The sequence below is a fragment of the Aedes albopictus genome, chromosome 3 (assembly GCF_035046485.1).
Source record: "Aedes albopictus strain Foshan chromosome 3, AalbF5, whole genome shotgun sequence".
Classification (NCBI taxonomy): Eukaryota; Metazoa; Arthropoda; class Insecta; order Diptera; family Culicidae; genus Aedes; species Aedes albopictus.
This window is the reverse complement of record NC_085138.1, coordinates 410,553,447-410,579,033: the sequence shown is the minus strand read 5'-3', so window position 1 is coordinate 410,579,033 and position 25,587 is coordinate 410,553,447. Positions and strand designations below refer to the sequence as shown.

The 25,587-nt window shown below is 42.6% G+C and overlaps 1 protein-coding gene across 9 annotated transcripts in view; it reads left to right on the top strand.

The window, feature by feature from the left end:
- Positions 1 to 25,587, top strand: part of LOC109426385 (insulin-like growth factor 2 mRNA-binding protein 1) — a 274,999-nt gene that overhangs the window by 169,788 nt on the left and 79,624 nt on the right. For 2 of the 9 annotated variants that reach the window (XM_062856254.1, XM_029875592.2), the window contains one exon: positions 19,498 to 19,539. The exons of 5 other annotated variants lie outside the window; for them this stretch is intronic. In XM_062856254.1, coding sequence (XP_062712238.1) covers positions 19,498 to 19,539 — 42 coding nt within the window. Of the gene's footprint in view, positions 1 to 19,497; positions 19,540 to 21,259; positions 21,975 to 25,587 lie in introns of those variants that run through there. 2 more of the 9 variants (XM_029875600.2, XM_029875597.2) reach the window with 1 other exon arrangement.

Genomic DNA, 25,587 nt, shown 5'->3' with positions numbered 1-25,587 from the left:
GATCCGACTTTCCAATCGTTGTCCTTGATTTGTTGTCGCGTCTGTTGCCGTTGAATAAAACCGTTTACTCTACATTTGCTATTCTTGGTAATTGAAGGTTTTCAGCGCTGAAGAGGATGCTTCCATACATAAACTGACGCGATACATCTTATCATACTCGCTGGATGCCAGAACATACGCTGTTTGAGCCGCACCTCCAACAGATGCTTGAGACGTACCTCCTCAATCTAGCTGAAGTCATAAGGATAACAGTGCCCAGGTTGCACTACCAGTTAAGCACACAACTCTTACCTAGCGATCTTTATCATCGATTGACCCGTGGAAGCATGAGGTACACACTTAGAAATTCTGATATTCGCACGAAACGGAATCACAAAAAACCTAAACGTTTTCAAGACTGAATCACAAATTGGCCTTAATTTTACGCGCATCATGTAAGTGCTGGTTGGTTGCGTTTGATGTCAACAAATCCGTTACAACAGAAACGTAGAATCATTATCACGTTCATAAACCACCTTCTAACTCGGTGAAATAGCCGAGAGGTAAGAGATGCGGCTCACGATCAGCAGATCCGGTGTTCGAATCCATGCATGGCAATATTTTACTTTTCTATGTTTTATCAGTCAAATCGGTTTTAGCGATTGCTAGACGATTAGATAAAATACGTTTTATTTTGGGGTGTCTTGAAGGACGTAAACTTACATGTTTTAACCTTTAAATTTGTGTTTTTAAAGATGCTCGTATATGTCAGGTTCAGGACACTTAAAATTACATGATATTTTCTAGGTGTGTAGGGACTGACTTGTGAGGACTATAACTCAATTGGACGTTATCCTTATTGACTCACCGTTTTGCAGCCATTTCTTTATGACCTGTTCGTTAACAATTATCACGTCATGCTTTCAATACATTCCGCTAATTTACATATATTTATATATTTTCATTGAACTGTAGTTAGAGAATTTGTTCCGTGTCCTCAACACACAGATTCGTTCGCCAACCTGTTCCCACCTTATAACTCGCTACATCTGCGTTTCCCCCAAGGTTATGTTGCTTGGGGCTAGCTCTTAACTCTTTCCTCGGTGTCGTAAAGGAGCATTCTGTTCCGAAAGTGCTTCTTCCGAAAGAACTTCTGGCCTCTCGACACAGAACATCAGCCTGGACAGAATAATCCGCTCGAACAGCTTCCCGGTAGGGTCCAGCAGACAGATTAGTTTGTACGCCGATGATTCACCAGGTGGAAGTACACAGAAACAACCTTTGATTTTTCCATCTCTCCAGAAATTCATCTCTGCGCAGGAGCATTTCAAAGCAGTTCTGAACATGTCATGGTATGCTTCCATGGCCGCTTTAATCCGGACCAGGTACCTTGTTCACCTTGATCAAATTCGCAAGTGCGATGAGCTCCTTGTTTGTCATCAGGGCAAGCTGGCTTTGGGAGATTCAACCATAAAGGACGAGAGTCCATGATACAGTATCTCGGGTGAGAGCTCCGGGGGTACCGACGAACGTTTCATCTGGTCCATGACTATCCTGTAGGTACGTCCGGTTGCGCGCCTTAGTCTCGTTGTTCAGTGCCAGTTTAGCTACCTTGTAGGCTTCATTTCGCTACGTTACCACCATCGATACGCATTCTTCGCATCCTTCTCCTAGTTCTCCTGGATGCGAGTCCACCGATTTCCGAACACCACCAGTACACTGACCGGTTCCCATAAATGGATAGGGATCGTCTTGGCCTTGCAGCGTCGCATGCGTGACTGAAGGTTCATCACTAGACAGGTCGTTGGTGTTACCATCCATCATCAACCGCTCCACAAGTGCCAGTTTAACGAAGCGCGAGGTCTACCATCCACGATGCTCATCAATGACCCTCGGCTGCGGCCACTTTTTTTTTCATGCTTGACCCTGTAGCGTATCGCTAGACGGTCCCTATGCGTGTATCCATCGTCAACCCTACAGTCCGAGATAGGGTTTTGATCAGAGCTTCAAAAGGTCATATCAATGATGGACTCTGCAACTTTCACACTTTAGGTATTTTTGACGTCTGCGTTCGAGAAATCTATCGTCAGTTTGCTCAAAGATTTGAGAAGAGCCCTGTCTCTTGGATCGGTCAAGCGGCTGCCTCATTCGACAGCCGATTCGTTGAAGTATCCAGCAGTGACCATGGGATCTAAGCCCGCTGTTACGCTGGATAGTGAATCTAGCATGCAAGAGCACTGGTATATCGACCATCTGTAGAGGCAGTAAAGCAACTGCGATAGTACACTGTTGATCTTCGCTATTGTGAAGGCCTCGTATGACGTGGATACTATATCTTGATCTGGAAACCAACCACGTGTACGCTCCTTGCATAGGATTCGCCACCCAGTTTCGGTTGCCGATGGGATTGCGGTACGATTCCGACAGCTAGGTGATATCTTAACTTGATTCCGAGACTGATTTGGGCCTCACATTTGGCCTAAAAGTGATTTAGGTTCAGTTGTGTGGCCTGTACGGTTGTCGGGTGTTTGTGCATTCTACGTATACCTGAGTATTTAGGTCGTGCAAATCAGGCATTTTGGTGTTGAGTTGCACTACTTGGCGATGTGATTTTCTTCTTTGCACTTCCTATAGAGCAGTGGTGCTCAGCGCTTTGCAAATTGTTACACAACATGTGCTTAGAAATCAATAAAAACTCAAGAGATATGTTACAAATGTACATATGCTTGATCCAAAGTTATCAGATTCATCATCAAGAAAAATTTAGACACATTTACAATATTTGAAGATTCGCTTCTCAAGGTATACTCGCTGATTGATTACGACTGTACTTGGTATATTTTTTGGAGTATTTCTTGCCTTGTCAGTCCGATTATGAGATCAAAAATACCTTCTGTTCTGTTACTTTGACTTTTCGAACCGTAACGGATCTTTTTCAAGGATTCGAGTTTTTGGTCGTTTTATCATCATACCGATTTTAAAATCTTTCTATCATCATTCGATGTTCTAGTTTCCCGTCTGTTGTTATCTGGAAAACCATAATTTAAAAACTAGTGATTGGGATTCGGACCGCTTTCGCTACTGTTTGTCTAAGTTTTCCAATTTTCCAACCTGAATAAACAGCTGCGAAAGCGGTCCGATTGCCAATCACTAGTTTGCATCCTCCATGTACTGTTAATAATCATGGTGGTCTAGTGGCTACCGCTTCTGATTCATATGCAGAAGGTCCTGGGTTCAATCCCTGGCTCGTCCCTTTCCTCCTACTTTGTATCTTTCTATCTACTTTCTCTCTCACTCTCTCTCTCCTACATATACATCTCATGTATATTCGTATGTTCGTAGCGATCGCTAGAACCAGTAACGGATTGAAAAAAAGCCGTATCCCTTCCTTTCATCACAGCACAGTGTCAATCTATCATATAACGCCTACAATTTATGCAACCAAGCGGACTGTGCCGCTTCACAGTAATCTTCACACAATCTATCGCTTTACGCCTGGCATCCTTGCACCAATGCATCATCCATGTGCCAAAAATAAACATTTCCCACCAACACACCAACATCCGCATGACCTTAAGCAGGCGCAGAGGATTCAACGGCCTGATGTGGGCAAGCGATTGCCATCATCACTTCCCTCCCCTTCCCCATTGACCTACAACCTGACGCAGCAGGCGCCATTGTTGCCTAAAAATACCAAGACCACCAACGCTCACACACTGAAGATGCCTGTTAGTCCCTAGCAGCTATCTCATTGGTTCCTTGTGTGAGTGTAGCTGATCTGGCGATACTGAAGTAGCAACTGCGGGCGGTCAATCAAGCTCAAGCTCCATGTAGGGTCAAGTGGGGTAAAATGCCATTTTTCAAACTTTCATCGTTTTCAATGATAATTAGCCTCATTTGTTAGGCTTCCAAAGTGGTAACAGCAAATAGACAATATTTGCTCGATACCTCAGCAAAAATATTCACAAAACTATTGCATTTTCATCGATTTTCAGCGATATTAAAAACTGATTCGTAAAACGGAAGTGGTGCAAAACGACCATCTGCCATGGGGTAAGATGCCACTTCATGAAAACATTCAAAAATTACGTCCATCAGTTTTCAGGCATTTTCGACTCATTTTCCCCCCTCTGTCCCGCTTTCTTGTATACTCAATAAATGGAGTGTTACTCCCCTCCCCGCAAAACGATAATCGTAATATTTGAATGACCCCTAACATGGAAAGCTTAGACATCAACAACCATGCGTCTCCATGCGTGCCTCAATCTCGTTGGAAACACTTGGCTGGTAATAAAATCACCAGAAAACCTTAATTGCAAGCACGAAAAACCGGAAGTTGCCAATTTTCATTGGGAAATCAAAGGATTTTTCGTGGGTTTGGTGGCCTAGCTTCTAGAAGAATGTTTGATGCAAACATATCTTGACACCATTTACCTATAGCAATGATCAAGTCCCATCCAGGAATGATTTTATGAGTTGGGCCATTTTACCCCATCTTGGCATTTTGGGCTTTGTTCCCCTACTGTAAATAATCATGCTTGCTTGTGTATAACTTAAAAGGCGTTTTATCCTCTTCTGGATGGTTTACATGAATGTGGCCGTGAGAATCGCTTATCACCAAAACTTGCAGCGTTCTCGTACCAATCGCTCAGTTTATAAAAAAGCAAAATACGCTTTAAATTGATGAACGGTTGCTTAGAAGGTTGATGTCAGCCTTTGGTCGTTGATACTTCTTGGGGTGGAAAACAGGTATTGATATACTCCGTGTGTCCTGGTCCTAATACCTTGGCTTAAGCGCATCTACTCGCTCTCTGAAAATAAACTAAAACGTTATGGACCCATAACCCCTCCATGACGGCCCATCTAAACAGTATACAGGGGATAGACAAAATGATCGGGACAGGATAAATTTTCACTTTTCAAAAAATGGTCAACTATCTGTAACTATTTGTAACTGTAAGTTGATCAACTAGTTGTCTATCAATGGACTAAATTTAGCAAAGATTGGGCTATTCTACATTAAACTAGAAAGATTCTAGCGTGATTATCCGATAGCGAAACTTGAGCTATAATTTGAGATATAATCTCTGGATCAAATGAACTGAATTCAATGAAATTTTGAGCATTCATGACTTATATAAAAAGTTTTGAAAAACGTTTGACTTAACTTAAATTGTTTATAATAAAAGAAGATAGATTCATTTTATTATATGAATATTAAATAAGTAAATTGGTCTATTTTTAACATGCATCATATAACTTGTTTGAATTTATCATCATATTTTGTTACTTTCTTTTAAAACATCTATGTATATTTAAATCAATTTGAGGGAATAAAACTGATTTATGATTACCATCTTGAATTTTGAAGCGATGTTGAAGTGTTGACTAATTTGACGTTTTATTAGAAAAATAATCTTATTGTTATAGTTTTTTTTTTTGTGTTAACAATTTTCAGTTTAATTAAAAGTTTTTCAAAGTTCATCATATTAGTCATAATCGCTTAAAATTTCATTACATTCGGTTCTTTTAAGATGATACGAGACACCGTGTTAATTTTGCATGTAAGCATACAAACGATTACGTTTTTAGCATATGTCATGCAGTAGAACTCGAGATTTGCATCGCCCCGTAAAGCCTTAATCCGGAGATATAACAGCTCAAAGTTGGCTATCATTATTATTATTACTATTTACTATTTACGATTATTGTGGCATTCGTGTCAATTGGCTATCAGATAATTACACCTTTTACTAGAATCTTTCTAATTCCATGTAATTCCATGTAGAAAAGCCCAATCTTTCCAAATTTTGGACCAATAATAGACAACTATTTGACCAACTTACGGTTTTTTGATACACTTTTCGAAAAGTTGCAGCCAGTTGACCTTTTTTTGAAAAGTTATAATTTTACCTGTACCGATAATTTTGTCTATCCCCTGTAAATTGGTTCAACGGTTATGCAACTTAAAACTGATGAAAGCAATGAAATCGGAATGATCTCACAGGGTATAGGGTACTTGTAGGGTGCGATTCACCTTACTGTTAAAACCCAAGCAACACACATGTTATATAAGAGTTACGACAGCGCAAGTTTTGGTTGTATAGAAGTTATTTCGACGTTATTTCAACATTATGTTAGAATTACGTTAAATAAACTTCTATACAACCAAAACTTGCACTGCCGTAACTGTTATATAACATGTGTGTTGCTTGGGAAGTCCAGTAGGGGATGCAGTTTTTCGCCAATCTTAATTCGCACGGTCCGTTTGGACCGTCATGAGCAAAGTCATGACTTTCGGATTTTCTCCTAGACCTACATAGATGATTCACCATGTGATTCACTATTATTTAGGTAAACTCTGTTATTTTCCTTTCACGTTGACATAGGGTAACGGTTTTCTAGCACTAGCAGGGTTAGGTTTCCTTTTTCACTGTAGTTCCACTAAACAGCAGTCGCATTAGTTCACACAATACTCTATAATCTATTGTATAATCAAAATCTATTTGGAATAAATTGTACATACTTTTACTTGTCACAATGACGTGTTACTGTCAAACCCGATCATCATCAATAAAAAACGAAACAAAATGCCTACACAAAAGCCACTCCTCCAACCTGTTTCAATTTATCCCACTATCACCGCCGCCACGAAATGTGCAAATTTTCCCACAGACACCGGAATTGCAAGGAACCTCCTCGCACCCTTCTTTGTCCCCGCCAAATAGAGCAGCCATCGCCGATGTGTTTACACTCTAGAATGCAACAATTGCAATTGCCGTTCTCTTTCTAGCCATCATATACACCGTACCACACGCACGACGGGCACCCAATGAGCGCTTTCGAACTGCATCCATTCATTCATCAAGCTTGTAAACTGTTGGTAGTTGCGCATACAAACACGCTGCATTGCATTCAGCGCAGCGAAGCGATTGCACCCGAACGGGCGGCGGAAGGGGTAAAGTGCATCCGTATGTTGCGAGAGGCAGAAAAAAATTGTTTACATTTTATCACTGGTGCAATTTTCATATTCATAACTCTTGTCCCGGTCCCCATTGTATTGGGTTGGGAGTGCACAAATGGCAACCCGCAAAAGCTCACTCCTTTGCCTGTGTTGTGAGTGAGAGCTCGCAGCTTGTTCTCTCCGCGTCACATTCGCGTGTGTTCGCGCGGAGCGCGCCTGTGGAATGCAACTCTCTCTCGCGCGCGCACCGATTTCTCTTCGCCTTGCTTTTGCATAGTATTTTTCACGTCCGAGTCCCGAAGAACCAAACAACGGAGATGATGACGGTCGGTCGCGGTCGGCCGGTCGGTGATGCACTTGCACTTGCACTCACACCCTTGCTATCGAGCTGCAATCTGTTGCATGCGTCACCGACTGACGACAAAGACGTCCGGAGTGCATTCCAGTGCATTTGTCACCTCTCAGCACCAAACCTGGCACCCGTGACGAGATGAATGCCAGTCAGAGAAGGGAGCACGTGCGCACCGCCGGATTTACACGTGTGCGATTGGGAAGGAAAAGAACGAATGAAAAAAAAACACGTGGCTCTGCGGCCGCCATCACTGCTGTTGCTGCTAGTGGCTGTGCGTGCCATCAATAATGGAGGTTTATAGTTCGGTCCATGGTGTTAGCTTGGTTGTTGATGGTTCGCCGAACATTCAATTAGCCTCGAAAAAAGCACGGTACAAAAAAATAACCACCAATAAATCAGAATGGTCCACTGCACGAATTTATTCTGGCCTGCTTACTCTCACACGAAATTTGATGTTTGAGCGGTGTCGGCACCTCTCAAACGTCAAATTTCGTGTGAGAGTAAGCAGGCCAGAATAAATTCGTGCAGTGGACCATAGGGCACTGCATTGTTTTGATTGTGTATGGGACTTTGACGTTTCTTGGCCTTGTTGTTTGCAAAATTTCTGTAAGAGTGAAAGAGAAGGAGAGAATTTCATGCAGTGCCCTATAGCCTCTGCGTTTCAGTTCTGTGGCGCGTTCGGTGTTTAGGAGGCTTACTTCGATGTCCGTCCGTGCGCTGGCATATCAGTATTAAAAGAATTCTTTCATTACCCGATGGAAAATTTTGACAAAACTCAGATTATTTTGACAGATAAGGCCGGAACAAATCTCATTTTCTTCTTTTGTCACTTTACTCGTTGACTCGTTAAGGGGGAGGATGATAAATAATAAGTGCATTTGATGCAAAATTACCAAAACAATTAGGCAAAATCGTCAAACTCATCGGATTTGTTTAGAAATTTTCTCGACGACTCTAATTTCATTTTAAAAAGTTTAAATTTCTTGAATAATTTATTTGTGTCCCCCCTCAAAATGTCGAATTCCGACCAAAATTTTCCGAGGGGGCGGTGACATTAGAGAAAATCGAAATTTGTGTCAGCCTAACGCATGGACGAGAAAATGACAAAAACATAGTCAGTCTTTGTATTTCCTAACCATCTGTTTTGTGTTTTTTGACGATTTCCACTCAATCTGGGTAACTTTTTTGCATTAGGGATGTCCATATAACAATACCTACTGTGGAGTTTAGGGGTGATCAATATTCACTTATATAAAATGGTAGTAATCTCCATGTTGATGGAACTCTTGATTCAGGACTTCGAGACTTCAACACCGATACTCGAATACTTCCTCTCATGACAGCTCTGGTGCTCCAAGTACCTACTATGATCTCCGCAGGATATCACCACATCTTCCTTCCTTTAGGGACGTCTTATTGCCTTCACGATAATCCAGATCGTCAGGAGATTTCTAAAATTTCAAGTGCTGTATTTGTTATCTCAAAGTTATTGACCAACAAACTAATAACATTTCTTGTTATTAAATGTTTCATTTGTTCGATGACTTCATGATGTAATAGCAAATCTTGTTCTTCGGTTATTTTCTATGCTAAACCAACAAATACCACATCAATACCAAACTCTCCTCAAATACCTCCAACAGTTATTGTGATGTTCTCATAAAATTTCGTAGAATAACGCAGCAATAACAATTTTAGGTATAAGATCACCTGTTTGCTCTTCGCATGGTATTTATAAGGTATGCCCTACTGCTCGTGTACAATCCGCTCCTGAGGCAGTTCACATTTCAGTAAACTTGGATGTTTCATCGCCTAACTCAACGGATAAAATCTATGCCTGAGGAAGTCCACCTTTAAGGCTAACTTCACTACTTGTCGCCTTACTCAACGGATAGAATCCGCTCCTGAGGCAGTACACCTTTTGGGTAAACTTGAAAGTTCTATCGCCTAACTCAACAGAAGGGATCCGTTCCTGAGGCAGTTCACCTTTTACGTGAACTTGGAAATATCGTCGCCTAATTCAACGGACAGAATCCGTTCCTGAGGCAGTCCCTTGACTGAAAAAAATATTTTGTTGCATTGTACGAAATCGCTCGTCCGGTTTACGAATGCCATTCGTTGTTTTCTGCAACGAAAAGATTCGTAGTGTGCACGAGTTCGTTTCGTAAAAAAGATCACTCCGACACAATAACACAGATTTTTTCTGTCTCTTTTTTGTCGGACCGACATAAATCATGTTGAAAAAAAATAATATAGTACGCGTATATCAGCTTGGTTTTCACAGGCTCCGAACACGTATCTTCTGATTGATACCTACCAGTGCTAGACATCCATCTGTAGGCGCTTGTTGGAACCTTTCGGAAACAACCAGAACGCTTTCTACTCTGATTCAATTTATAAATAACTTTTACTTCCAACTGATAGCATGCTTCCTTTCCTCTTCTCGCACACGCACCGTCATATGCACATGAAAACAGGTTGCTTTGTTGTCTCTGCGCTCCACTCAAACAACAGTGATGACTGCCAAACTTTGTTGCATTCTACGAAGCGAAATTTTCTTTTTACGCATGGTTAGTAAAAAACGTTTGACATTTGATTGTTTTGTTTCATTCTACAAAGCGGGAGCTAAAATCTACGAATGAGCAAGCTTAGCGTCTGTCGGATTCGTGATTTCGTACATGATACAACTCTATTTGTACTGTTTCAGCGTGGTGGTACATTTTACGCAAATTTATTTCAATTTACGAAAACTGCTTTTACGAAGCATATTCGTTGAGCTTTTACGAAAGTATTTTATCAGTGTTGCGAAGGAACTTGATTTTCTTGTCGCTCAATACTGGAAGCCGAAGTTTGTTGCCTGAGCAACCACTTGTTCGGCTAGACTTTTTTCACCAGCAATGTCTCAGCCAAGGTAAGTAAAAGGAAGGTAATCCAATATGTCAGATTGCACCATCCGCCATATTGGAAAACCTAACGACAGCTGGCAAGTTTGTATTTAATTTTTTTCACTAGTGAGATGACAAACAAAAACTTTCAGCCCTAGCAACGTAGCAACCCCACAGAAACCATTCTCGCTTAACTATCTCAGCACTAAAATCGGACAAACTCCATGACACTCATCGAGTGTTTCCTACTTACACGGATTGTAAATTTTCTCGTACACCCACTTAAGCTAATATTTTGCAATATTTTCGGCAAAGCAATCTCTTTTGGTTAATAAATCACCATTGTATTCTTAATTAACAAAAATGCGGGGGTACGAGCAAGTTTTAAACCTGGGGGAATATTACTCATTTTATGAGTGCCGTGGAAATATGCCAACATTGGTTATCCGTGTTGAGAATGTTGTTGCCGATGCGGCGCAGCAACGCTTCTGTAGCGTTCTGCAGCATAAACAAACTGGCCGGCTGTCACCTCCATCCCCCCGCAGTGTGCCGCACTCCCCGCATCCACATACTGCTTATACGCTAACACCTTCCTTATAAACATCTTGGTCTCAGCCTTTGTGAACAAGGTTGTTGGATTCTACTTACTGAATATATTTCATAACGCTGCAGGTTCTTTTCGTCGCCATTTGTGGAGTTTAGGGGTGTCGGGGTTCAATATTCACTTATATAAAATGATAGTAACCTCCATGTAGATAGAACTCTTGATTCAGGACTTCGAGACTTCAACACCGATACTCGAATACTTCCTCTCATGACAGCTCTGGTGCTCCAAATGACCTGCAACATCAGTACCTACTATGATCTCCGCAGGATATCACCACACCTACCTTGATACCTTGTTAGCTACAAAGAAGCTTTACTCCAATGCCGAGCCTATAGTTTATAGTAGAGCACCATCGCACCATCTTCATCGGTCTTGGGTGATGTTCCTCCAGTTTCCCCGAATGTGAAGGGATCGCAAATATTTTTCAACCGTGAAGTCACCGACCTTTACCTGGTTCCCAGCTAAATGTTGTTTTCGTTATTCTTTCTTCCGGCATTCGCACTACATGTCCAACCCACTGAAGTCTGACGTATTTTATGCGTTTCACTATATTCGCGATTCATGCGTCTGGAGGAGGAGTGTGGCGCCTTCATTTTCTTGTTTCCCACTGAGAATTTTCCGCAGCACTTTGCGCTCAAAAATTCCGAAAGCTTTTCGGTCTACCTCGTTTAACTTCCACGCCTCGTGACCATAGAGTGCAACCGGTAGAATCAGCGTCTTATATAGAGTGAATTGAATTTGCGTTTGCATGTTACGGGACCTAAGCTGGTTACTAGCGTGGTTCAAAAAGTCGATTTTTCTCCACACCACTTATTCGATTCGTAACCAGATTCTAAGCCTTCTGCCAAAAAATGAGCTGTTTTGGTTGAAAATTGAGAGTGCACAAGCCCTTCAGTTTGTATGGGAATTACTATGGGAAAAGGATGTTTTTCATTCAATTGACCATAGCATTACCCCAAGTAACCTATAGTGCTAGCTGACCCTTGGTACTCCTAGGCTACTCTATCAGCTACAACTTTGTCGAAGACCACAATTGAATCGGACGCCTCATTAATTAGTTATGGATTTTTATCCAACTGCAGAAACTTTATCAGTGATCGTTCAGGCTCCCAGCAGGCAACATTGCTGCACATGGCGCCAAAGATAGCACACATAAATCATGGCTACTATGTTTCAAGGCAAATTGCAGTGATGCCCATCGAATAGTGTAATCATCATGTTCAAAGATTTTCATTCTGGATAAAAATCCATAACTAATTAATGAGGTGTCCGATTCGAATGTGGTCTTCGGCAAAGTTGTAGCTGATAGAGTAGTCTAGGAGCACCAAGGGTCAACTAACACTCTAGAGCATTTGGGGGAGTTCTACGGTCAATTAAATAAAAAACGTCCTTTTCCCATAATAATTCCCATACAAACTTTGAAGCGCTTGTGCACTCTCAATTTTCAACCAAATCAGCTCGTTTTTTAGGAGAAGGCTCAGAACCTGGTAACGAACCGAATAAGCGGTGTGGAGCAAAAACGATTTTTTGAACCACGCTACTGGTTACGCAATCATTTTTTTTTTCTATGTCCCCACTGGGACTTGGCCTGCCACGCTTCAACTTAGTGTTCTTTTGAGCACTTCCACAGTTATTAATTGAAGGGTTTTCTTTGCCTGCCATTGCATGAATTTGTATATTGTGAGGCAAGGACAATGATACACTATGCCCAAGGAGTCGAGAAAATTTTCCCGACCGGAACGGGAATCGAACCCGCCGTCTCCGGATTGGCGATCCATAGCCTTAACCACTAGGCTAACTGGAGACCGCTACGCAATCATGAAAGGCCTTATTCGAAGCTTTTTCACTTCATGGGAATCGTCATTAAGTGATATGAATAAAAATAAGTATTTACTCAAGGCTAACCTGACCTGAGCAAAGTAAACTGTTTGAACATTTACTCAAATCCGTATGAATAAAGTTATACTTTACTTAGAGTAAGTTCGAATTTCGAACTTACTTTAAGTTAATTTCGGGCTTCGGTTCACATGATTGAAAATCAGTAAATTCATGATGAGTAGCTGAGGATGATAAGGCGAATATCGGGATTCAGCTGACAGTAGGGAGAATCCGGAACAATTTGTGGTCGTGATACTATGCTAGTGATTCCTCCTGAGATTTATTTTACGACTTCCTATGAACTATTCCACGAGACCCTATAGGGAAGCAGACCAATGGCTGTACTAGGGATTCCTATAGGATTTATTTTCCTAGGTTTCCGCCAGGAGTTGTATCAGGGATTTGTTCTATAATTGTTAATGGGATTCCTCCAGATCCATCCAAAAGTTGTTCCTGAGATCTCCTCCAGGAGTTGTGGCAATTGGATTCTTCCAGCAGCTGGTTATTCTGGAATTGCTTCAAGAGTCCCTCCTGGGATTCATATAACAGTTGCATCTAGAATTCCACCAGAAATTCCTTCTGGAATTCATGTACGAGTTCATTTTAACATTTCTACAAAAGTTCTTCCTAGAGTTCCTCCTGGAGTTCTTCCTGAGATTCCTCTAGGAGCCCCTCCAGGAATTCCTCCATGAGTTCCTCCTGGGATTCCTCCAGAAGTTTCTCCTGTAATTCCTCCAGGAGTTCCTTCTGGGATTCCTCCAGGAGTTCTTCCTGAGATTCCTCTAGGAGTTTCTCCTTGGATTACTCCAGGAGTTCCTCCTGGGATTCCTCCAGCAGCTCTTCTTGGGATTCCTCCAGGAAATCTTCCTGCGATTCCTCCAGGAGTTCCTCCTGGGATTCCCCCAGAAGTTCTTCCTGGGATTCCTCCAAGAATTTCTCTAGGGATTCCTCCAGGAGTTCCTACTGGGATTCATCCAAGAGTTCCTGTTGGGATTCCTCAAGGTGTTCTTCCTGAGATTCCTCCTGGGATTTCTCCAGGAGTTCCTTTTGGGATTCTTCCTGGAGTTCCTTCAGGGACAATTGTGGCCTCCATCAGAGCTTCCCTAAGTGTGGTAATTGCACTCCAAGCAACATCCTGTGATCATAATTCGACGTTTATGTAACATGTAAATGTGTTCACTTTCAACTGAGAATATCCCGTAGGTAACTCAAGCTTTTGTGAACATTTACTCAGGTTTCCCAGTTTTATTCATATGGATTACGATATTCGAAAAGTAAATGCTTATACTTTTAGTTTTATCATATTAACCTGAGTGAATGCTCAAGTAAAAGTTTTGACACATGTATTTTAGTATAGTAAAATCATTTGCTTACTTTATTCTTATCACTTATTTTCACGTGTCAAAAATGTTCCAAGATAAACTAATTCTTCAACGACTTCAAACACTGACTTAGCACAGACACCACTAGGACTGCCTCTGTATCTACCCTACCCGCTATCATGTACTTCGTCTTACTGGAGTTAATCGTCAAGCCTATCCTCGCTGTCTACCTCCTCAGAGTAGCATACCCTTTCTCCACTGCCCTATGATCACTGAGGTCCTTCTCGTCCACAACTACAACACACGCGACAGTATTTTATACGCCGAAAAAGTATCATCCTGTATGCTTATTTCAACTGAGTGTGATGATACTTTTTCAGCTGCGTGGCTGCTTTTTTATCACTACAAAAGCGCGAGATAAAAATCATTGAAAAGCATCATTGAAATTATTCAATTAAAAAAACTCAGTGATGCATCATATCACCACATACAAACAGACGTAACACTCTAATCATTCTCCTCGTACACCGATTAAATCAATTTTAAAATGTGATAGTTGGCAGACGGGCCACCCGTGGCGCTTCCATCGGTTTTGTTCGAGTTTGACGTTTACGTACTACCGCCATCTAGTTCATGGTTGGCCAAACTCAGTCTTTTTAGCATTGGGCGAACATGTAATCGTGACTATTTTTCTAATCGGAAAGTGTTCAAAGCGTTACGTCGGTTTTTCTGTGATATCACCTTAACAATTCTTTATTACGCTACGAAACCTAACCTACAAAATGTTTAACAATTCTCAGGTCACTCGACAGATCACACACAAGCAAGACAAAAAATATTGTCTACCGATCTTGTTGCCGTTCTTTTTTTTTTGCTCGTGTTACATCGTTACCCAAGTCAACCTGAAACAAAACAAGAAAAAACATACATATCCCTCCCCTACATACCAACTTTATCCCAACGAATAGCAAAAATCCTTGCCAAAGACCCGAAGAATTAAGGGTCGATTTCTTCACTTCAGCTTAAACGTTAAGACAGGCTTACCCATATAGTTAAACCTGGCTTAAGGACAGACTTGTTAGAATTCCAAAATGGCCGCCACAATGGCCGACTTTGGCACCTATTCCCGGTTTCTCGAATTCCCTGGGCATAATTATCAAAATTTGATCGTTTCCAAGATTATGAAGCGAGGGTGACTGCCGAGTTTGAGAAACGGATCAGCAAACTTACAGTAGATCAAGGAAAGGAATACTGCTTGAAGTAACAAGAAGCGTACTACATGCGGAAGCCAAATAACCATAGCGTATTTTCCGCAGAAGAACGGTGTGTTGCGGAGAGATTCAACCGTACGCTGTTGAAAAGATGAGATAATTGGTTCAAATATTCCTAAGTACATGTGGTCCGAAGCGGTGCTCACTGGTACGTATATCCCAGTGGGGTGACACAGCTGTCAAACTCGGTACATCGCCGCTCTACCCATCTTTCTTAGGTGATCGACTGTATGTTGGATGTCTTCAGTTATGTTGCTGGCTTTTCAGTGTTCTGGGAGAATCAAAACAATTATATGTTTTCTTGATCCGACGTTTCGGTCCTTATTGGACCTTTTTTCAACGACTTTGGAATCCTTGAAAAAGGTCCAATAAAAGGACCGAAACGTCGGATCAAGAAAACATATAGTTGTTTTGATTCTCCCAGAAGACTGAAAAGCCAGCAACATAACTGAAGACGTTCTACCCATCATCGTTTTTGGTACGGCGCGTTTTGGGACCCACTTTCTGGACGGTTTACCCTAACTTGCTCCTGATTTTCGGGTGTGTGGCTCGTGTGTTGCTAGTGCTTATTTCGGAAATTACACATTTCAAGCGAAATTGTTGTTGTTGATGATTGTTTTTCTTTCTTTATCACTTTGCACGATATTATATGTAGCAGCGAAGCAGTGTCGATGTTTCAAGCGTATTTATGAATAAAGCAATCAAAAGAAAAACATTGGATGCCATGTTGAATCGAATGTTGGGTTGCTGATTCTGGCCCTTCGTTATCCCCCTGGTATATCCCGAATCGGTGCTCTACTGTTGCTGTTCCTGATAATCGTACACATGTTGAGTATTGGACCGATGAAAAACCTGACTTTCTTAAGTTGAGGTTGGGTAGCCGGTCATCTGAGGAAGAAACTAGACAACAAGAGTCGGGATTCATGATCGGCTATACAACTCATTACCGTATGTAGGGGAGACTGGGGAGACTTGATCCCTTTTTCTCAATTTACCTGAAACTTTAAGAAAAAACACAAAACTAGATCCGATTTCCGTACAAAATGGCAGGTAAACATCTATTGCAAGTTAATACACAACAGAAGGCCTTTAAATTATTGTTATAGTTTTCAAAACTGTGTTTTTATGGAGGCATGTCTTATGATGTATTTTTCAAAAATGGGTGACACTTGATCCCCCTTTGAGAACATGGCTTATTCAAAGGGAAAATAATTCCAGAGTCTTCCTATTCATTTTCTTTTCAAGTTTTTTTGTATTTTTGATAAATATGGAGTGTTTGAAATTGTAAGATTTCCTTAAATTTTTACGGATATGCCATATTTTCAAAATGGGGAGACTTGATCCCCCTTTTCTTGGTTTGTACTAAAGTTATAATTATCTGACACATTTTATCGTTGAATAGACTAGAATTCCAAGTAAATAGAAGCTTCCGAATAGAATTTCATTTTTCACATGAATAATGTGTGTGTAATTCTCGAGGGATCAAGTCTCCCCATGTCACTGTTGTGTATACTAAGCTGAATTAATCAAAATATGTTAACAACTGCCATATTTGGATAAATAAGTTTAAAAGTATTTTGTTTAAACTATGTGCTGTGAAATTTTGACACGATTTGGTTCAATTTGCACAAAGTTATTGAGATTTTTCGGAATCGCCTAAAAGATTTCTGAAGGACTGAAAACAAACCATTAGCCGTTAAAAAATAATGCAATGTACAATCGAAATCACTTGTAGCCAAAAAATAGTCGTTTGTCCAGGAGTAGTTTTGGAAAAAATATGCTAGAAGAAAAATGTTTTTGATTCCGAGCAAATATGGGGGGAACAAGTCTCCCCAGGGATCAAGTCTCCTCAGTCTCCCCTACACTATAGAAGATGATGAGGAATCGTCGGTTCCGTTTGTTATTTAAACGATGTATCCAGCCGAGAAGACTGATCAACCAGGAAGATCCGATTCCGGTATCGAGTGTGCAACGAAGATTAATCTGAAGTTGAATTTGACGATCAACTCGAAAATCCGTGCGCGCTCCCTTCACAATAGGACAGATCGGCGAAGTACTAGATTTGTAGTAATGAGCTGAATTTTAGTATGGTGAGAAGGCCAATTCTCCGTTTCTGCAATGAAAAGGTGCAAAAAGCGTGGGTATTATGGTTCATTGCCTAATTTGATGCTGTTTGAGCAAAACTTTGGGCAACAGTGTTGTTGTTTTCTCCATTTCTTGCAACATAAACAACATAGTTATCCCAAAGTTTTGCTCAAACAGCATCAAATTAGGCAAGGAATCATACATAATACCCACGCTTTTTGCACCATTTTATTGCAGAAACGGAGAATTGACCTTCTCAGCATTCAAAAATTCAGCTCATTACTACAAATCTAGTACTACACCGAACGTGCCCCATTGGGAGGTAATGACTGTTCGGAGTCAAACACCAGGCTTAGTAAACGGGAACGCAAGCACCCGGGTAAGTTTGTTAACTAGATTCAGACCAACGGCTGTTTGCAAAGTTACGAACTAATCAGATGTCCGCAAACGTGTGATGAAAAGGAAATGAAGAAGGTTATTCTGTACAGCGGAAGGAGAGACAGGTCGTCAAGGAACTCTTGCAAAGATCTGGGTTTGACTACCTCGACACGTATGTCCCTGTTGCGAAGATGACGACAATACGAATGGGCCAGGCTGTCGGTGTTCAATGAGGATTGTATTTTCACCAAATGGATGTGAAGGCGGCGTTGTTTTATGGTGACCTGAGGAACACGATATATGTACATGGCAGTTCCGGATGGCGTCTAAGCGAAGCCAGGATCGATGTGCCAGCTATTGAAGTCACTCTACGGGTTGAAATAATCCCCTCCCTCGGTTTTGGAACGAAAAGTTTGACCAAGCGCTGCAGACGTTGGGCTTCATCCGTTCCAAGCATGACTACTACTGTCTACACACATACGTACTGACGACTGACGAGAGAGGGAATGCTGCGGTTTACGTCGTTCTATGATCGTCGTTCTATGATCGAACCAACGAGCGGATGTCTCGAAAAGTGAATTTAGAGAAGATGTTCCAGAAGTTAGGCTTATCGGAAAGCAACTCCACGAGAACCCTAAGTTGGATCTCCAATAGAGATAGCTCTGTAATTGGGACGGGAGATTTCCGGTGCAATTGAAGAGCTCTATCGACAACTTCTTGTAAGTTTAATGTAGGTTACGGATATTTGGGAAGATTCCAAGCCCAGCCAGCCCGGGCGTCAACACTGGGCGAACCTCAAGCGAATTGTACGCTACCTGATGCCGGCTAGGCTACCGATACCGAAGATCGGAAGACAGTGTGCGGTTTTGTGTTTCAGGGAAATATTTTTATCAACTGTGACCAGGTGAAGCAAAAAGCAGACGACGATAGCAATCTCAACGAATGATGCAGAGTACGTTGCATTCAGCGCTGCAGCCTCGGAAGCAATGTGGCTAGTTGGTGTACTGAACGATCTGAGCGAGAAAATGGAACTCGTAACAATATATAAAGACTTCCTTCGAGAAGCTGAAAAGATAGTGGTCAACCCGATAGGAAGCAAGAATAAAGCAGTAGATTTCTTCGCGAAATCCTCGGGCGCTGGACGATTCGAGGAGTTGTGGAAGGAGATAGGAATATCCGTACGAGAGGAAGTGTTAACGAGGTAGGCGTTAGACGGCTGTATTTGACACACCACGGTGTATAACATTAAGAAGGTAATACGTTCCCGAAAACTGACAAAACAAATTGTATAGAGACGTGAACAAAACGATCTAATAATCCACATCAATTTGATCAACGTGCAAGGACGATAAGAATGATGTCACATGATTACTTCCGAAATTGATGTTTACATAGGTAAATATCCTGCTTTGTCTTCTTGTAGACCGTGTGACAATCCTGAAAATTTCCAACTTCATTCCTCATCAAGACACCGAAGTGTACACTGTACAGATGCTTTGCCAATTCAATAAATGTTATTCGTTGTAAGTTAAGCAATGAAATTCTAAAAGTGATACATCGCCTTGATATTACAAGTTATTTGCTGTGTATGTTCATTTCATCCAACCCTTACCACACCGTATTCTTTGAAAAATGTTATGCTAATATATGATAACAAATGTCATCTTCAAGTGATTTAATTTAAATGCTAAATGTATTAATTGAGGAATCAAACGCGACTTGAAGAACTTTATCATAAACTGTTTTACTAATTGCTTCTTTTTTCCTACCTTCCAGGTATGCATCTGATTCAAACGTAGAACCTCAAAATGCTAGCGAGTAAGTACAAATCACGCTCAATTGTATCAGTAAACACAGATCAAATCTGATTTCACATTAGAAATCAAAGCAACCTGTGGGGTTTCGGAATTCACTCCCCAAGCGAGAATCACCCAGTGACGCTGTGGGGATTGTGGCACCGTAAGGTGCGTCCGATGCGGTCGACGGCTCGCCGAAGAAAGAGGCAGAGTCGACGTGTTGTGCGCGTACGTCGACGGAGTCAGTGTTGCTGGTTGGATGGCATGTCGGCTGCCATGGCTCAACCGTCATTTGACAGCTAGTCGAGGGGTACATTGTATCAGATGTAATGCCGGACAATAGGGTATCCCACACAACCCAACAATTATAAACCCAATTTCAAGGCACTCTATGCCGTCTAATTTTTCGCCATTGTTCTGCTCGTAAAATCCGCAAAACATTTCGAAGCTCTCTTTTTTACCACCATCCATTCACTTACCGTCCCCATCCGTCCATTCGATCATCAATCGATCGCGTCCATTGAACGACCTGGTCGGAATTTTACAGCTTCCAGGTATCGTCAAGGCCCGTCTTCGCGTTGGCATTCGCTCGCTACAACAATCAAAGCTCGTACAGGTAGAAGCTACTCCACCACACGCGCCGCCGTCACCGCCAAACTACCGCAAGGTTTTCATTCATAACTTCCCTGTGCGAGACGGCCGACGGTGCGGCGAGTGGAGTACAGCCAGCGGAGTGAGAGCTCTGTTCAATGGATCGTGAACGGAGCCACCCATCTTCGCCGGAGAAGAAGATTCGCGATCGTCGTCGTGATCCAACAACGCAACGAATCCATCGTCCAGATAAAAGGCGTAATTATCGTTTGCTGTTTTTTGCTCTCTTTAACCCAGGCAGGGGTTGTGCAAGTCATTCCGCCTGCCTGTAGAGGCCGCCACCATCACCACCAGCTCTGCTGCTGAATTCAATTAGGCTGAGCGCGCGATTGGTCGATCGCCGTCCATCATCACACCGAAGATAACTGTATCTGAGGATGCCCGACCGAAAGGCTCTTCATCCCCTTCGCGATCGCGGCGCGGCGGTCATGATCGTCGTCATCGGTGATCGATGATGACGATGATCGCCACACTGATTGTGTTCCTAGAATGTGGAGCTGTCTGCTGCATACCAACGCGATCGCTCACCAAAAAAAGCTCGCTCACTCGCTGATCGCCGATCGCCGTTCTCCTCGCGAGGGTGAGCACCGATCGCGTGCAGTGATTCATCACTCGCTCGCGCGAGTGGTGAGTGAATCAGCGAAACGAGTGGAAAGTGAAATGGTGAAAGCTCTTTCCTCACACTGGTTTGCGTGCGGTGGATTGGATTGGAAGGGGGCGGTCAGGGAGAACTCCATCGTGATCTTAGTAGTCGGTGCGGAAGTGGGTGGGGCGGACGGTGGTCCTCGAAAGAGAACATTTCGCTCGCTCTCGGCGCAGTCTGCACTCTGCAACCGTGTGTGCGGTGAGAGGCGCGTTGCATGCATGCATGTCGTGGTCTTCGTCGCGGTGGTGTCGCCGCGAGAAATACGACACTTGTGCACTCGTTTGCGAAAAGCTCAATGTTCAATGTTTGCGCTGTTTGTGCTGGCGAGTGCAAGAATAGCTGGCCAATTTGCTCGTCTCACCGATGGGATGAATGTGACGCGGCGAATGCGGATTGAGGGTTCGCTCGGGAAAATCAGCACAGGCCGATTTAGTCCAAGAGAAGATTCGCACCGCGAACAAGTGCCGAAGTTCGCGCTTTCTCCTTCGAGCCGAATTAATCTTGTTTTTTTTTTGTGTTTTGCGACACGAGCGCCGAATAATTGGTCAAGTTCGGGTGAACTAGGTCGTCGGTTATTGGTGAATTAGTTGATCGATTTCGTTTTGTGCACCAATATCTCGGTATATGGATAAAAAACTTGTCGATTTTTACGGAAACAAGAGTGGTGGAAGCGAGAGAGCGCCGGATTGTGTTGTCTAACTGGAATCGGGCATTTGTCTACCGCCTTGGCGGTCTTAGTGTATCGTCGTAAACCGCTCACTTCGGAGAATGCATTAATACGCTGATTTCGCAATAATCCTATGCAGTGGACGAGTGTTGTTTACAGGCCACCGTGAAACAGACGACAGGTTCAAGTCGACAAACAATACGAGCTTTGACGGTCACATCGAGGCGAACGATCACGGCTGCTAGAAAATTCTTGCGATGTGCCATAGCATTCGGATGTTTATCGGGGAGAAGTGAGAAGTTCTCGGTTTTGTTGTGTCGCCGCCTACTGGAACAAATTCGGTCTTTGTGCTTCAGCAATCGTAGTAAACATTGCTTCCTGTGACGAACAAATAAGTGCCTACTGTGTTGTGGGGGATCGCATGAATGGATCCCACCGACATGATTAGAACCAATCGCAGCAGTGGTGGCGGCGGCGTCGGTTATTATCAACGGTAAGTGGATGGCAACACTGCCGGTGCGCTCCAATAAATCTAACTGGCGCTATCACACCCCGCCTTGTGTGTTATCACACCTCTCGGTCCTAACCAGGGCGCAGACCCTTCCCTCTCTGAAGTAGAGGGAAAAAATATAAACACAAAGAGCGTTGTTTACACTAACAAATGGCAGCCACTCGTTGGCTCTCAGAAAACGGATCGACGAACGCGGCCGCCACACTACCACCGTGTTTAGACAGACGAGTCCAGCCGGAGCGAGAGAGAGTTTGTAGTGGTTGTTTTGAAATTTTAATTACGGAAAAAAGTGTTATCAGCGTAAATAATGCCACCCAACTAAACATCATGCAGACGTCAAACGACGACGACATGTACTTAGAGTGGACCAAAGTAGGCCAAATCAGAGTGTTTGAAGTTCTCTCGTTCATCAAATGAAGAATCTATCAGTGATTGAGAAACGGTCGGTATTTGGCACATGTTCTTAAGAGGTTCTGAGGACTGATCGAAAACCTAAGAACTAACGACATTAAGGAGTATACGGTAAAGAAGTAAGCAAATAAGATTGCCGTTAGATCTTGTTAAGTGGGAACTTTGAAATGATTCGGACGTGAATATTGAGTTTGAGAATAAATCTACCACTACTCTATTGTTTCGAGTCTAGCTATGAACTGACCGAACAATAGTATAAGTCATGAACGATTGTTGCCTACTCGATCTGCGATCAGTGAGAACTTCTCATCGCTGCTGGATTCGTTGTTGGATTCTGTAGCTCGTTGATCCTCCTTGCCTTTATAATAACTCGAAATCAAAGGAAATTTCTAAAACTCCAGACCAGGGCCACCCTAGTGTCGCCTACTTAGTTCTCCGGCGCGGTTGTCCTCTATTTACGTTCGTTCCCAATATATAGGTCGACTGAAGTGGCGACAGGCGACGGCGGCGGCTGCGGCAGCAGCTGAATACAAAGTAACGCCCGATGGACACAATAATGCTATTTACGCGCGCGGTGGTTGCTGCAATCGATTGACTGATCCATCCGGAAGTCGCCACCGTTGGCGTTGCTTGCTTGTTGTGCGCTACCAATCTATCTGTGTCGCATCACCGTCCGCTCAGCCTACGTATGAGCGCGGAGAGCGCGATGTGTGTTTAGTTAGCGTGTCAATGACACTTCTTCTGACTGCCTGCCCTCCCGTGAGCCGTTCGTTCGTTGCCCTACCCGCCACATTCCCGGAGCAGACACTACTTCGAATCACATGCGTCAAAGTAGGCCATATGTGTTGCACCACGGCCTAGTACTGCTTCGTCGTAGTTTTCGTGGGCTTGCAGCTGGATTTGCTCCACGCGCGGTGACGAACACATCTTAGTAGTCATGCGTGTTCACCGGAACTGTTCCAATGTTATTGCGCATTTCCCACCCCACTGGACCCCTTTCGCAGTTAGCATAAGTGCGGGATCGTGGATAAAACTGCGATTTCGCATCGAATCGTGTCGGTGTCTTCTGCGCACTTATTCAGCATCTTAAAATAAATAAGTGCGCAGAAGACACCGACACGATTCGATGCGAAATCGCAGTTTTATTCATGATCCCGCACTTATGCTAACTGCGAAAGGGGTCCAGTGGGGTGGGAAATGCGCAATAACTAGAATAATCAGTTGAAAACAGAAGTTTTCTCCAGATTTACACAACCCTCAACACAGGGAAATTTTTCCGAGCCCTGGCGAAACTTGTTGACATTTTACCTTTGTTTCCATTTTTAACAACGACAAATATATCATGCTCCGGTCTCGTGACAATAACAACAAGCGCTCCCAAGAATAGCACCACGCTTCGGTTTCACATGGTGATGGTGGTGAAGCGGTACGCGCTGCTCCTGGACCACCATCCAATCGAGTTTTGTTTGGTTTCCTTCTTCCATGATACCTACCTACAGCTACAGAGTTCAATCCGAACACCGAACACACCCGAAGTGTAAATTGCAGGGTTGTATTCGTACCAGAAGACTGATCGTCCACTGCAAATCGGATTTTTTTTTGCTGTGAGAATGCTTGTTTTGATAAGCATGCTGACTGACACTTAACTGACAGTTTCGTGGTTGCCAGTTCAGAATTTGTTTGCACGTTTTATTGTTTGGCAACCCTGAAATTCTGGCTTTGACAATAAGCATGTTAACCACCACTGACAAATTTTCATTCATGAAATGAGAGATCAGCTGATCCGAATCGGCTCATAAAATAGTTTACTAGAGCATACGAAGACTTATCGTTCAACAATTAATGCGTTTACTAATACACTTAAACTGCTAGAAAAAGCTTTTTATTAGCGGTTTAGATCAGTAATCCTTTAATTTTCTCAAGAGATTCGACAGCTCTAAGCAATAATTTGAGAAGATTATTTTCAAAAGTTCATCCACTAGTGCAATTATACAAATTTCTCCGGGTTATTGGTCCACGTGCCTTCATCAGTGCAGTGCTTCAGAGATTCTGCTGATTTTTGGATGCGACTCAAACCTCCTTCATGGTGAGGAGGTGTTCCTGGGAGATTTAGAAAGGTTTCTAAGGGGTTTCAAAAGAGTTTCAGTGGCGTGTTTCAGGGAATTTCAAGCGCATTTCAAGGAACTTCCTTCGTAAAATGCTTCGGCTGAAACGTCGGAAGAGTAGAAATCAATTTGGTCTCGACTTAAAGACTGAGAAAGCCACCCGAAACATCGATTTTCGTAACCATGAATACGAATCGATCGAATCAGAGTCAGGAAGTAGAACTTGTCAAATTAACATACTCACTAACTCCACCTAGCGGCAGAACTCTGAACTGAACTATTTGCCTTCCGTTTGTGTTCAATGAGAGTCTAATAAAGGCGTAGAAGGAGGTACTTTGTGTGCATGAGACCCGTGATAGGTGCAAAACATATTTCAACTACAAGCAAAGCGGGCTCCCATAAAAAAGCTTGTCAAATAGTAACGTCACTATTTGTGCTTACATGTTTCTTCCCTTACTAATGCATATCCATCTCTTCTTCTTCTCCACCTGTAATATACTCTCATTGGTTTGTGTTCATCGGAACTGTTCCGTTTGTTTGACGCGAAGAAGAAAATCTTGAGGGCGTTTCCAGGTCTATCCGAGAGTTAAGTGAGATTTCAGAAGCATTGGGTTACTTGTCAGTTTTCATGGCGTTTCAAAAGATTTAGGGGAGCGCTTCATGAGGTGTCGAGGGAATTAGATAGCTTTTCAAGGGGCTTTAAAGGAGTTGAAGGAGCGTTTAAAGCAGGTTCAGGGGGAATTTGAGGTGGTTCAACCGATTCAACGCGTTTTAAAGAATCTCCTTGTGTTCCGGTAGCGTTTCAGATGATTTTATGGGAGTTTCAGCAGTTCTCAAGTAAGTTTTAGAGGGTTTGTGAGGGTTCCCAAGTAACATTTTTCAGTCAAATAAACTAGAAGAGGTTCTTAGAACCATCATAAAACCAAAATAAAAGATATAGAGTTTTATAACCCTATGTAATTTCTACCAGACTAATTGGTCATCAAAATGTTGCTAGGGTTGAGTTCATCAAAACTGTTCCCACGCAGCCTACTGTGATCCTGAGGGCTTTTCAAGGAGTTTTGTTGAATTCTGTATAA